Source organism: Pinus tabuliformis, chromosome 5_2 (assembly GCF_031772625.1).
Source record: "Pinus tabuliformis cultivar Carrire ecotype Pingquan chromosome 5_2, CPIR1, whole genome shotgun sequence".
NCBI classification, from domain to species: Eukaryota; Viridiplantae; Streptophyta; class Pinopsida; order Pinales; family Pinaceae; genus Pinus; species Pinus tabuliformis.
In genome coordinates this window covers 174,054,979-174,069,090 of record NC_142306.1, presented here as the reverse complement: position 1 = coordinate 174,069,090, position 14,112 = coordinate 174,054,979, and the positions used below count along the sequence as shown (strand labels likewise).

General features: G+C 38.0%; 1 protein-coding gene across 1 annotated transcript; it reads left to right on the top strand.

Annotated features, from left to right (window-relative positions):
- The first annotated feature begins 1,431 nt into the window (after window positions 1–1,431).
- On the top strand, window positions 1,432–2,244 carry LOC149158103 (uncharacterized). Its single transcript, XM_089433878.1, has one exon. It carries the CDS (start codon window positions 1,432–1,434, stop codon window positions 2,242–2,244), a length of 813 nt encoding a protein of 270 aa, XP_089290004.1.
- Window positions 2,245–14,112: the final 11,868 nt, after the last annotated feature.

The window sequence follows — 14,112 nt, the reverse complement described above, 5'->3', positions numbered from 1 at the left end:
GAGCAGATCGGCATTGGGCCTATATGGGTACGGCTCCCAGGCCTCCCATTACAGTATTGGTCTGAAGACATCTTCAGAAGAATTGGGAATGCATTGGGTACCTTCTTGGATTATGATCGATCCTTCCTCCAATCAGGTGTGATGACTTATGCTCGTCTTCTCATCAACCTGGACACCAGGGGTGGTCTACAAGAATACATTACTATACACTGGCGGGACTTGGCGCGAAAGCAGATCATCGATTACGAAGGGATCCCGTATAGATGTCGCAGATGTCACCAAGTTGGACATCTATACCAGGATTGTCCACTCCTTCTCAAGGGTAAGAAGACATATCAGGATGAGGCAACTGAACACCCCCCACAATTTCCTGATCGGCAAGAGTCGGAGCAGCCTACATCGGAGCATATTTGGCCACAGATGCTACACTTGATCCTCCGGGCAGCACTGTTGATCCCACTCCTCGCACATTGCCAGACCTCGTGCACGACGTCCCTATTCAGTTGGGCGATGGATCATCGGTCCCTCATACCTCCTCCCCTCAGATACATCTGATATCTCCTTTTGTTGTTACTGCACCTCATCTGAGCACTTACCCAACCGGCTGCTCACTTGAGCCTCTCTCGGGGGTACCCCTCAGACTCTCTGCCCCCCCTCCCCCTCCCTCCCTCATATGCTCCATTCCGCCACCTGCTCCCGCCATTCCCCCGAGTTCGCCCTCCTTGATCACCTCCTCCATATCCGCCTCCCTTGCCCCATCCCCCCCTGCATCCCCTCGATATTCCCTCAGATCCAGGTCCAAAGATAGAGGTATCAATGCTTTCGGTCTTGACATCATATCTGCTCCTGTTCCACATAAGCAATCTCGAGGTCGACCATCTCGTATTACAAAATCCAGACACACTGCTGACGCTGAAGTAGCCATTGGGCGACAGCAAACCATCCTCCGGGCCCTTAGAGCGAAGCAAGGCCCTGCCCCTCATCCTACATGAAGGTACTCTCATTCAACTGCAGGGGGTTTGCTAGTTCCCCCAAAAAACTAGCTCTCAGGAGATTGCTTACCATATCACAACCTGACATCATACTTCTTCAAGAGACCCTCTGTCCTGCTGACACCCTAGTCCAGTCCTTCAAATCTTGGATGCCTTACTGGACTTTTCATGCAATTGACGCATCAGGGAGATCGGGCGGATTAGCTATTGGGATCCTCAACAAAGCAGTCAAGATCCGTAACATTTGGGGCGGCAGAGGTTTCATCGGCCTGGACGTTTATGTTCTCTCCATGGAAATGGACTTACGCATCGTCAACGTCTATGGTCCATGTTCTAGTAGGGCTCCCTTCTGGAGTGCACTACTTGAATCTGACTTATTAAAGGAGGACAATATAATGCTCGGTGGCGACTTAAATTTCACTTTGGGTTTGTGTGAATCATGGGGGCACTCTGCCCTGATAGACCCTTTCTCGGATACCATATCCAACCTGTTGGAGGAGCATCATTGGGTAGACATACCCTCTGCCAAGCACAGCACACTTGGACGAACAATAGAAGTGGAAATCAGAGCTTGGCCAGAAGATTAGATAGGTTTCTGCTTAAAGAATCCCTATATAACAATCTCCCTCGCACAAGGCAATGGGTCGGTTCCGGCGACATCTCGAATCATCACCCTATCTTCCTGGAGACAGTCGATTTCTATGACAAGATCAAGAGCCCTTTTAAATTTAATTCTACATGGTTAAAGGACCCCTCCTATATTCAGCTGGTCACCGAATATTGGCAGAAAAATCCCATTCACGATCATGAAGATCTTTCGACTGGTTTCGTTAGGAAACTAACTGAACTTAAGCGATTATCCAAGCATTGGGCACACCAGAAGCGCGTCTGTGATGACCACACACTAAAGGAGGCTAAGAAAGCCATTGCAGCATATGAGACCTCTTCTGATGGCATCTTCTCTAACGCAGGGAGCAAAGAACAGTTCAACTCCCTCATTGCCAAGCGTACACAGATCCTAAAGGATAGAGAAGAAAGCTGGCGGCTTCGCAGCAGGGCCATATGGATTACTAAGGGAGATGACAACACAAATTTCTATCACAAATTCGCCAACGGCCGCAAAGCTATCAACTCAATATGGGAGCAAAGGGATGAACAAAATCAGCCTATTACATCACAGAGGAACCTGGCCAGTTTAGCGATCGATCACTTCAAAGGCATCTATAGTGCCCCCAGAGCGCAAACATCCTAGAGATCATGAGAGTGGTAGAGAAATTTCCCAGATTCGTCCTACAAGATGAAACAGAGGATCTCACAAAGGCAGTCACCATGGATGAACTTGAATCCACCATTAAATGGTTCAAGAAAGATAGAAGCCCTAGTCCGGATGGTTGGACCATCGAATTCTACATCGCTTTCCTTGATCTCCTGGGCGATGATCTCCTCAATATTATTGAGCAAAGCAAAAGAAATGGCAGAATATCATCCGCTATTAAATCCACCTTCATCGCTCTCATCCCGAATGCCAATCACCCGTCATCCTACAATGACTTCCGCCCCATCTCCCTCTGCAACTGCCTATACAAAATCATTGCTAAGATCATCGCCAATCGTCTGAAGCCCATTTTATCTCGCCACATATCCCCTGAACAATTCGCTTTCCTTCATCATAGGCAGATTCATGAGGCCATCGCCACCGCACAAGAGCTCCTTCATACTCTCCATACCAAAAAACAAAAGGGCCTGATATTAAAGGTTGACCTGTCTAAAGCTTTTGATAGAGCCAACTGGCTCTACATCAGGCTTCTCCTGACTCACCTAGGCTTTCCCTATAGCTACACTAAATGGATAATGAGCTGCATAACTGATGTGTCCTACAGTATTCTTCTCAATGGTGAAGCCACATCCTTCTTTACCTCAGAAAGAGGGCTCAGGCAAGGATGCCCATTATCTCCACTTCTATTCCTCCTTATCATGGAAGGATTGAGTCGGCTTATCACATCTGCCCGAGATAGGAATCAACTCAATGGCATCAATATCTCCGAGAATTTTTATCTTACACACCTCTTGTTTGTTGATGACATTCTCATTTTTCTTAATGGTTGCACAGGTGACACCACTACTCTCCAGAATATATTTGCTCTCTTTCAACAGGCCACATGCATGCAGATAAATGAAAGCAAATCTACAATCACGGTTGTAGGCTGCTCTCATCATGAATATTCCATTGCACTACAGCGCTTCCCTTTCATCTCATTATCATTAGCTGATGGCATCAAATATCTGGGGTACAGATTAAAACCTCTTGGCTATCGGATTGCAGATTGGTCTTGGTTAATAGCAAAGGTGGAGAAAAGGCTGCAGGTTTGGTATCACAGATATCTTTCCAAAGCTGGTAGATTGACTCTAATAAAAGCAGTCATTGAAGCCACTCCAGTATACTGGATGACCTTGGCATGGATACCCCGCGGCATCCTGAACAGATTACAAAACATATGTGCTAGATTTTTATGGAAAGGGCATCACACTGGGAAGCAATTTGCCTGGGTGAAATGGGCTACCATAGCAAGACCCAAACGATGGGGCAGATGGGGCATTAAGAACCTCGATCACTTTGTCAAGGCGCTGGCTGCCAAACTTGGGTGGAACCTCTTGACCACAGATAGCCTATGGTCTCGTGTCACCCAGGTAAAATATATCAAGCCAATGCACCTAATGGATTGGTTCCGCCTTCAACACAACCCTGGCCGCAACATATCAAATATCTGGAAAGTTGTCCTCCAATCTTTGCCGCTATTGAGGGAAGGCATCACCTGGCGCATCAATGAAGGAAACTGTGTTAGGATTGGGGTGGATCCATGGGTCGGGTGCGGCAATTCGCACAGGTTATCTGATGAATTATTAGCACACCTCCATAACAAAGGCATCACGCATATCAAGCATATTGGAGACAGGGTGAACACCACCTTGCTGCAACAAGCGTGGGCAACCCCCCGTACCTTAGAGATACCTGAAAAATGGCATCTAGAATGGCGGGCTTATACTGATGCTCTCTCGCAGGCACACATACGACTCACTAAAGGCCCCGATGACATTATCTGGGCAATCGCATCCCATGGTATCTATTCTCCCAGGTTGGGATATATAACACTTATGGAGCCTTACAAGCCCACGGAAATTCTCCCCATCTGGAAAGAGCTCTGGAAGCTGGATGCAGCCCCTCGCACTCGACTCCTTATGTGGAACATACTATTTGATAAAATTCCAACAGGTACCAACCTCATGAAACGAACATTCCACGGTCCGTTCAGATGCCACCTATGCTGTTTAGGTGAGGAAAGCACAGCGCATCTGTTCCTATTTTGTCAGGTCACTAAATCATTTTGGCAAAGCATTGCTTCACATTATCCATCCCTCAAAGTCTGGCAGGGACAGAATCTCATGGAAGCGTGGAGCGAATGGTGCCGATCTCACACAGGCAAATCCGTCAACATGCCTTTGCTTGTTTGCTGGGCAATATGGATTGCTCGAAACCAGGTTATATTTCAGAATAAGGCGCCTCATTGGCCTGTCATCCTGAGCCACACCATTGCAGACTTCGAATTACACCCTACAGCTATTCCAAAAAATCCTTCGCGCACCTTCAGGCATATTAATCTGGATAAATCGATACCTTAGGCTTTTTTCGACGGCTCAGCCCAAGAAACAGGTTGTGGTGGAGGAGCGCTGCTATATCTCAGCGATGATCATTATTATAAAATTCAGATTAATCTTGGTCGTGGCACCAACAATTTTGCTGAATTATGCACAACAAAGCATATCATCCATTTTGCCATACAGAAACATTGCAGCCATCTTCAGTTATTCGGGGATTCACAAATTGTATGCAATTGGTTGAACGATGCAACACACTGCTATACTTTCTCTCTGAGTCACATTCTCCAAGAGACAAAAAGACTGATCGCATCACTTGAATCCTTCAAATGCAGCCACATATACAGAGAACAGAACACTGAGGCGGACCAGCTATCCAAAGCAGCAGCGCAAATTCAAAGGGATGACTGGCTAATTCAAGAGGTGATTGATGGATCATCCCATCAATACTACCACAGACCATTTCATGATTTACCTTAGGACTGGGCTTTAGACCCACATATAATCAGTGCACATTTCTTGTAGTTTTCTTGATTATTGTTTTTTTGTATAACATCTATGTAGCTGAATCAGCAACTGCTGGGCTCTCTGCGCAGAGCCGGAATGTAAGCTGTTATTTCAGGCATATTCAGCCTTAGCTGTTAGGACTCCCTATGATAAACGAGACTCCTACAGGATGGTTACCGTCCCACAATTATGAATGCAAATGCATCTGTAAAATGTAATTTCTCCATTAATAGAAATTACGACTTTTTCCTTATGGGAAAAAATTATATATTAATTAGTTTTAATATTAGTTTTAGTATTATTATTAATATTTATATTTATGAATATTAATTTTAACATTAATTATTAATATTAATAACATTAAATAATCATGGTCCACTTTGGTGAAACGTTGCATCATGAGAAATATTTTCTCAATATGAAAATCAATTATGTTCAATCATTGTCAATTATGGTCAACCATGGTCAATAATCATGGTCACATTGTGATGAAGATTGTCTCTTCGTCCAACGTCACATTATGACAACAATGGTCATTTATGGTCAACCATGGTCCAACTTCGCATTGTGATAAAGATTGTCTCGCTACAAAAATCAACCATGGTCAACCATAGTCCAACATTGCATTGTGACAAAGATTGTCTCAATATGAAAATCACTCATGGTCAACCATGGTCCAACATCGCATTGTGACAAAGATTGTGTCAATATGAAAATCAACCATGGTCAACGATGATCAACCATGTTTATTTTAGGGTTTATATACCTTGGGTTTATAATATTAAACCCTTGGGTTTAATATTATTCCCTTGGGTTATAATCCCTTGGGTTTTTAGTGTTAATCACTTGTGTTTATTAGTCCCTTTGGTTTATAATATCAATCCCTTGGGTTTATTAATCTGAGGGTTCATATTCCTAGGGTATAATATTATTCATATGGTTTATAAAATTAATCATAGGGTTTAATATAAATCCCTTGGGTTTATAATCATGGTCATGGTCCAATGTCACATTGTGACAAAGATTGTCTCAATATGAAAATCAACCATGTTCAACCATTGTTAGCCATCGTCAATCATGGTCAACCATGGTCCAATGTCACATTGTAACAAATATTGTCTCAATATGAATATCAACCATGGTCAACCATATTCAATCATGGTCAACCATGGTCAAATGTCACATTGTGACAAAGATTGTCTCAAAATGAAAACCAATCATGGTCAACCATGGACAATCATGGTTAATGATCATCAATAGCCATGGTCACATTGTGACAAAGATTGTCTCATGGTCCAACATCACATTGTCACAACCATGGTCAACCATGGTCGAATGTCGCATTGTGACAAAGCTTGTCAATATTTAAATCAACCATGGTCCAATGTCACACTGTGATAAAGATTCTTTCAATATGAAAATAAATCATGGTCAACCATGGTCCAACATCGCATTGTGACAAATATTTTCTCAATATGAAAATCAACCATGGTCAACCACAGTTGTTTTAGGATTTATAATATTTATCTGAGGGTTTATATACATTAGGTTTACAATATTAATCCTTTGGATTTTTAGTATTAAACCCTTTTTTTTATTAATGCCTTGTGTTTATAATATAAATACCTTATGTTTATTAATATAAGGGTTCATATTTCCCGGATGCAGGTGACTTTGAAGCGTGAAAGGCAGGTGTCAGGTGTGGCTCGTCACATGGGCAGGTGTCAGCCCGGACGAGCCACGACATACCAGAACGCAGGCGTAATAAATTCGATGGGAGGTATAGTTATTTGGGTTTTAAGGCTGGTTCAGTCGGCATTCAATGTGCAGCAACGAACGAGGAAAATGGCGCTCAATATACTCGAACCCCATGTCACTTGTCTTCATTCCTTCAAGCGGTCCGAGCAGAAGCTGGCAGAGACGGAACATTCTCTGGCTCAGTGCAAGATTACTCAGAGGAATTCTTGTCTAGAGGATAATTCGAAGATGCAAAGAGAAAGGCCCAGAATGAGCAGTCGCCGTGGCGGTTCCAGGGGTCGCTCGGCTACTCAGCGACCAGTCAATTCGCCTTCCTCCTCGGTGGACCGCAGCAATGTGCGTGGGTGGGGAGAAATTCCGGACTGTGGTCATGTGGAACATCCGGCTGTTCGCTACCGGATCCCCTGCACTCTGGAGAACAACACTCTCATTGTCTCAGTCATGGTGGAACACTGCAGCAATCTCAGGGGGCCTTTGGACAACCTGAATGTGCCAGTGGTTGACATGCAAGTTCCTACGGTTGATATGCGGCGGCCAACTAGAGCAGACTCTCCCCAAGCCACTCAAGCTGCGGATGCTGGTCCCAGTGAGCCGGTTCAGAGGTCGCTGCACTCGGACATGGAGGAATCTCAGAAACTCAAAGGTCAAGCGAAGGATGAGCCTCACACAACCGATGAGGATTAGCACTTCCGTCACTCTGTCTTTCGCTGCCAGGAACGCAACTCTCTGTTCGTCTTTCATGCTCTTTGTCGGTTTTTTGCTCTCTTTGTCGGTTTGCTTATGTGTCCACCATGACGATTTATATGTCCACCGTGTCAGTTTATGTGTCCATCGTGTCGGTTTATGTGTCCATCGTGGCGGTTTATATGTTTACTGTGTCGATTTAGATGCTGGCTATGTCGGAAGGATGGAAAGCTGTTCCAATTTTGTAATGATGTTGCTCTGAAAGGTCCATTATGGGGAAAATCTCTCTGGAGATGCAGGGCCACGGCCCTGGTGTAATTTTTGCTGTAATTTTTGAATTTTTTGTAATATAAATAGCATAGTCTTACAGAGAAAAAAAAAATATAAGGGTTCATATTCCTAGGTAGAATATTATGATAGGGTTTATATATTAATGCTAAGGTTTAATATAAATCCCTTGGGTTTATAATATAAATTCTTAGGGTTTATAATATTAATCATAGGGTTTATATTTATAAGCTTTAATTTTAAGCCAAGGGTTTACAATATTAATCCCTTGGGTTTATGAGTTTTAGAGTTTATATTCCTAGGATTTAATATTATTCCCTTGGGTTTAAAATTATTCCCTTAGGTTTATAATATTAATCCCTTGTGTTTAAAATTGTTCCCCTCGGTCTATAATCCATTGAGTTTATAATATTAATCCCTTAGTTTTATAAATTCCCAGGGTTTAAGATTAAGCCTAGGGTTTACAATATTATTCCCCTGGATTTATTAGTCTTACAAAATGGTCGAACGTCGCATTGTGAAAAATCTTGTCAATATTGAAATCAACCATGGTCAACCATGGTCCAATGTGACATTGTGACAAATATTCTTTCAATATGAAAATCAATCATGGTCAACCATGGTCCAACATCGCATTGTGGCAAATATTGTCTCAATATGAAAATCAACCATAGTCAACCATGTTTGTTTTAGGGTTTATAACATTTATCTTAGAGTTTATATACATTGGGTTTACAATAGTAATCCTTTGTATTTTCATCATTAATCCATTTTTTTTAGTTAATACCTTGCGTTTATAATATCAATCCCTTGGGTTTATTAATCTAAGGGTTCATGTTCCTAGGGTAGAATATTATGAGAAATTTTATATATTAATCCTAAGGTTTAATATAAATCCCTTGAGTTTATAATTAATTGGGTTTATAATATAAATTATTAGGGTTTATAATATTAATCATAAGGTTTAATTTTAATCCTAGGGTTTACAATATTAATCCCTTGGGTTTATGAGTTTTAGGGAATTGACTACTTTAATCATTTTTTGTATTGATCCGAGAGGCTCATTCTATAATCCAGTATGAGAGACATGTGTAAGTATGTCACACCCTCAAAAAAATAATAAAAATAATTTTCGTTCATGTCAGCCAAACAAAAAAACAAAAAATAAATAATCATGTAAATAAATAATTAAAAATTTATTAACACAACAATTAACTCAGTTGTTGATATTTCACTTTCACTTTTCAAGTAATAAATATAATATTTCGATGTCTATCTTAAATATAATATCCATATTAACTAATATATTTTTGTATGAAATTTCAGTCCAGTGTGAAGGCGAGTGTAATTATGTCTGTCCCTTTTAAAATAAAAATAAAATATTCTCTAAATAGAAAAACAAAGTTAGCTATAATAAAAAGGAAAAAAATATATGCTATGCATTTTTAATTAGTTGTCCATATGACTTAATATCATGTAAAGTAATTAGAAAAAAATAAAAAATTATATATATGTGTGCTTGTGTGTGTGAGTAAGATGTTTAAACCTTATGCTTTCCAAAAAAATGTTAATACGTGATATCAACTTTATATATATCTATATATAGAAAAAAAATGTTAAAAATAATATTTTAATGCCATATAGAATAAAATATCCAATGTGAGTTATGAATAAAATATTTTAATATGAATTAATATAAAATGGCTCAATACAGATGTAATCTTTGTAACATTCAAAAATGCAATTTAGATAGTAAAAAATTACACCGTTTTTTCACTATAAAATAAGTTTGCAAAGAAAGAAATTTGATCCCTCTAACCTCATTTTAGGTCCGTCCTTTAAATGGATCTACGCTGGTGTCATTTACAGTGACATGTAGCTCGTGCTTCTCATCTCATTATTATGTCGCTGCCACTACCAATAACATATAACATCACACTAGAGTATTAGCTTGGATTAGTTTATCAATAAGATGAAATATTTTTACCTTTACAAAGTTTTTTTTTTTTTAGCTCTTTTCTTCTCTTTGCTAATCATTTTATGCCAACATTTTTGGATTTTACTTTTAACTCTACATTTAGAGTTTCTTCCTAGATTTGGCAATCTTTTAAATGGATATCATGCATTCTGAAGATGACTAATACTGCAAACCATTTATGTTCGAAGGTAAAATATTACCAATTTTTATGCGGGAGTTGTCTCAGATATCTTTAACCTCAATGCATTTAGTGTTTCCTATGACCTTCACACTCAGTTCATTTAGTGACTTTTCTCCACTACTACTCTTGACACATCCAATTGAATATTTTAGCTTTGTAATGGATTTTAGTGCTCTATGCAGACAGCGACGTATCCTGTCATTTTTGTTTTTTTATAAGAAAAGATGAACTCACTTTCATTATCCTGTTAATTTAACCTGGCATTGTGCTCAAAGGCAACCTTGAGTGTAGTGAGAGGATTCGCATGGTGTTAGTTCAAAAGGCCAGGGCTTGACATATGTAAATTTGGGCACAACAAGCTTTTTAAAACATTACCTGCTAAATGATATTTGCTCCTGCAAAATTTATATGTTATACCTTGAGATAAGTAAATTTGATGGCATGGAAGACTTGTTTAAATAGCTTAAACAACAGAAGCGATGTTAATCCGAGAGAATAATTGGAGAAAGAGAAGAGTTATTAGCAGGTGGAACATTTATGACTGTAGGGATCAGAAAGTGGTAATGAAGTGTCTTAAAGGCTTTATTCTTATTTTGGTTCTTGGATCTCTGGAGATGCTCTTGGTGTTTTTTATGGCCACTTTTTCTCATGGAGACTTTTGGTTGGGCATGGAAGTTTTTTGTGATGAACAATGGTCAAGACTCATGTATGGGAAGTTGTGGTGTATTTGGCATAAGATAATGACAAGTTCTCAAAAGGTTTGCCAATATAGTTTGAATATTCAATATGAATTTTCTATATAATTGACAACACAATTTTGAACATCTACCATGAACTTTCACCTTAGCTGTCTAATCGGTGGAAAAAATTCTTTGCTTTGCAAGTTGTAAATCATGTTATGTAGGTGCTTGCTTTTGTCCGTTTGTCAAGGATTTTGGTTTGTAAAGGGTACAAATTTTGTTTGGCAATATGGGCAGTGACAGATGTTGTTCAGATGATCTTAGTCTTTTGGTTTTAGGGACTTTTTATCCTAGCCTCCCTAATAATAGGTGGGAATGATGTTATGTTGCTATAGGTGGTTGGAAGTATACCTTCCTAGGTTATGTTTTTTAGGCTAGCATTGGTTATATGATTTCAAAGCACTACTTGTTTTATTAATGAAAAATAAGCTTAAAAAAAACAATTTACTTGATGCAAAATTTACAAGCTAAGATTTTATATAGGTAAATTTGATGCCATGGAAGATTAATTTAACAATTTTCTTGATAAAAGGTATGTATTGGTGCAATATTTATAAGTGGGCAACACAAGTAATTAATTAATTAAATTGCTCGCTTGGTTTATGTTCTTCTAACATTTTTTTTATTATTATTAAACTTGTCATAACAAAAGTCACCTGGTGGCAATGTGCAAAAAAAATAAAAGCAGTAACATTACTGCCAAATGACTCTTGTTTATGATGGTTAATGAACAACAAATATTTAGCTATAGAGTATTTAATGTTTTGAATGTTTTATATGTTAGAATGTTGTTTGTCATTTTATTTAAAATAATGTTAGATTTGAGGATGTACATTTTTACATATACATAGAACATTAAAGATCTTTGGTAACATTAAAAATCCTCTGTAATGCTTATTTATATCTTTTGTTATAAATATGCTTAGGGATGGAATTTGATGAGAAATGTTTTCCTCAATGGTTGATTGTTTGTAAAAAATGTTTCATGTTTTCAACATCTTTTTATTAAAATGATCCATGCATGCACTAAAGTTGTAGATATCCTCAAATTTAACATGTGTTTCAAATTTGAAATTCCTACCATGATATGACAACTTTTAGTGAAGGGTGTAGACAACTCCTACTCAGTTTTTAGATTTCCCGGTAGTTAGTTTTTAAGATTCTCCAGCAACACCTAGACTGACTTCGTGGCCCCTCTGCTAGCCTCCGTCTCCATTTACAATACCACTTTCACTATATGTTAATCTTGGCAATGCACTTTCCCCGGTTCCCAAGACTGATTTTTCACATCTCAAATTTGAATTTCAAAACCTGGCACTCCATGAATACTATCGAGACTAATTAGAGGTAGAATATCATTGCCAGGGGGTTTTTGAACGCAACAACAAAATTTACCATTATCATCAGTGACAATAGAAAAATATGCATATTGTGAAGATGGGTTCCATCATAGCAGAGACTTCTCCCTCGGCCTTAGGCTCATGTTGAGTTCCCTGTATTTGTGATTATGATATTAAAACATAGGCGGGTTGCCCTTAGAATCATGGGTAGAATATTGCGGATGTTATGCTTCGCGTGCGAGATGAAATAGTGAACATTCTTCAACAAGATGTTACAATGGATTATATCTAAAAACATATGCAAAGTTTAACTGCTATCGGTAGCACTGCTAGTGTAACTGCTCTAATTATGGATCTTTACTTAGTGGTTTCCAAATATGGAGAATGTTGAGAAATTATTAGCTAAAATTTTGCTTATGAAGCCCTTACATGTGACCATCGAATTGGAATGAATGATTAGCAACAACAGATAGAGAATTTGGGTGGATGAGCAACAACACATAAAGAAGTATCTCAAGCCAAGGCTTGCACGTGAAGGCTATATTCCTTAAACCCTGTTGTGAATGGATGTTGTGAGGTCCTCCAGGAGAAGAATTTATCCAAATTTTGATGACCCTTTCTCAAGTGTCACTACAAGGTCATCCTCCAAGCAGATTCATTATCCAACCAATCTCAACATAAGGTCTACTTCAATATTAGAGCCGAGCCAAATGATTATACTAGATAATTAGCCTACATCAACTTTATATACATCTGCTTTATTACGCTGATAGTCGCCCCCCTATTTGAATTGGCTAGTTTTATAATTTTACTAATTTTTTTTTTTTTTATCATATGGTCTAAATTGAAAGATGCTAGTATATTCTTGTCATTTCCACTCCATCAACAAATGGAATTAAAAGTGATAACTTCCTTGCATATCTCAATCACATGTTTAAACCATACTTAAATTATTTTTTTACAAAACATGATTCAAAATTTATTGTACCTGTTATTGATAACCAAGTATGTTAATTAGTGAAAAATGAATTAAAAAAAACTTATAAAACATGCACTGCAACGTGGATTGATTTTGAAACTTTTAACTGTTCACATTCTCAATCGTATGTTTGTTCAATCAGTTGTCAAGCGTTTTATTGTTTTTATCTACTCCATTACCTGAGTCTTTGCTTGAACAAACGTATGTATGTTCAACAAGTTCTCAAGAGCTTTGCTGTTTTTATCTTGTCCATTACCTAAGTGGTGCTTGCATGCCATTTGAAGGTATGCCCACTTGAGAGTTAACTATAGTGGATGGAACATGAATTTATTAAATTATCCATGATGTCATGGGTTGATTTGTTATTGCTACAAAAATACCTCACTTGTTGTTGCATCCAACCAATTTTGACTCCCTTCTGTAAAGTATCCCCTTAACAAACAAATTTATGATGATTAAGCAATAATAAGTAGGGTTTCATTATTATTTAAATAGTATAAATAAGTATTAAATATTAGTGTTAGATTATAATATATTGTGTGGTATTTCATAACTTGGGTGTGAGGTTAAATTAACGACATGAATGTGGGCTTATTAGAATTTTTATATAAAAATGCATCCCTAGGGTTATTATTATACAAATGATAGTATACGAAATCAAGGGTTATTAAATTATTTTAATAGAGTGATTATTAAATTAAATTATTAAACTATAGTTTTAAATATATTAAAATATTTTTATATTAAATTATTTTGTTAATTAAAACCTTTATTGAAATATGTTTGAATTAATATATTAATATTCATTAATAATAATAATTTATTTATTTATTAACATTTATATATTGGTATATTAATTAAAGTAATAATACATAATTAAAAAATACTTAATACATAATTAGTATAGTCAACCACATTAGTAAAACATAGTCAAATATGAGTCACATTTGGTCAACCTATGTTTATCTTATTTGACAATAGCCAACCTTAATTCACTCAAAGCCCTCTTCA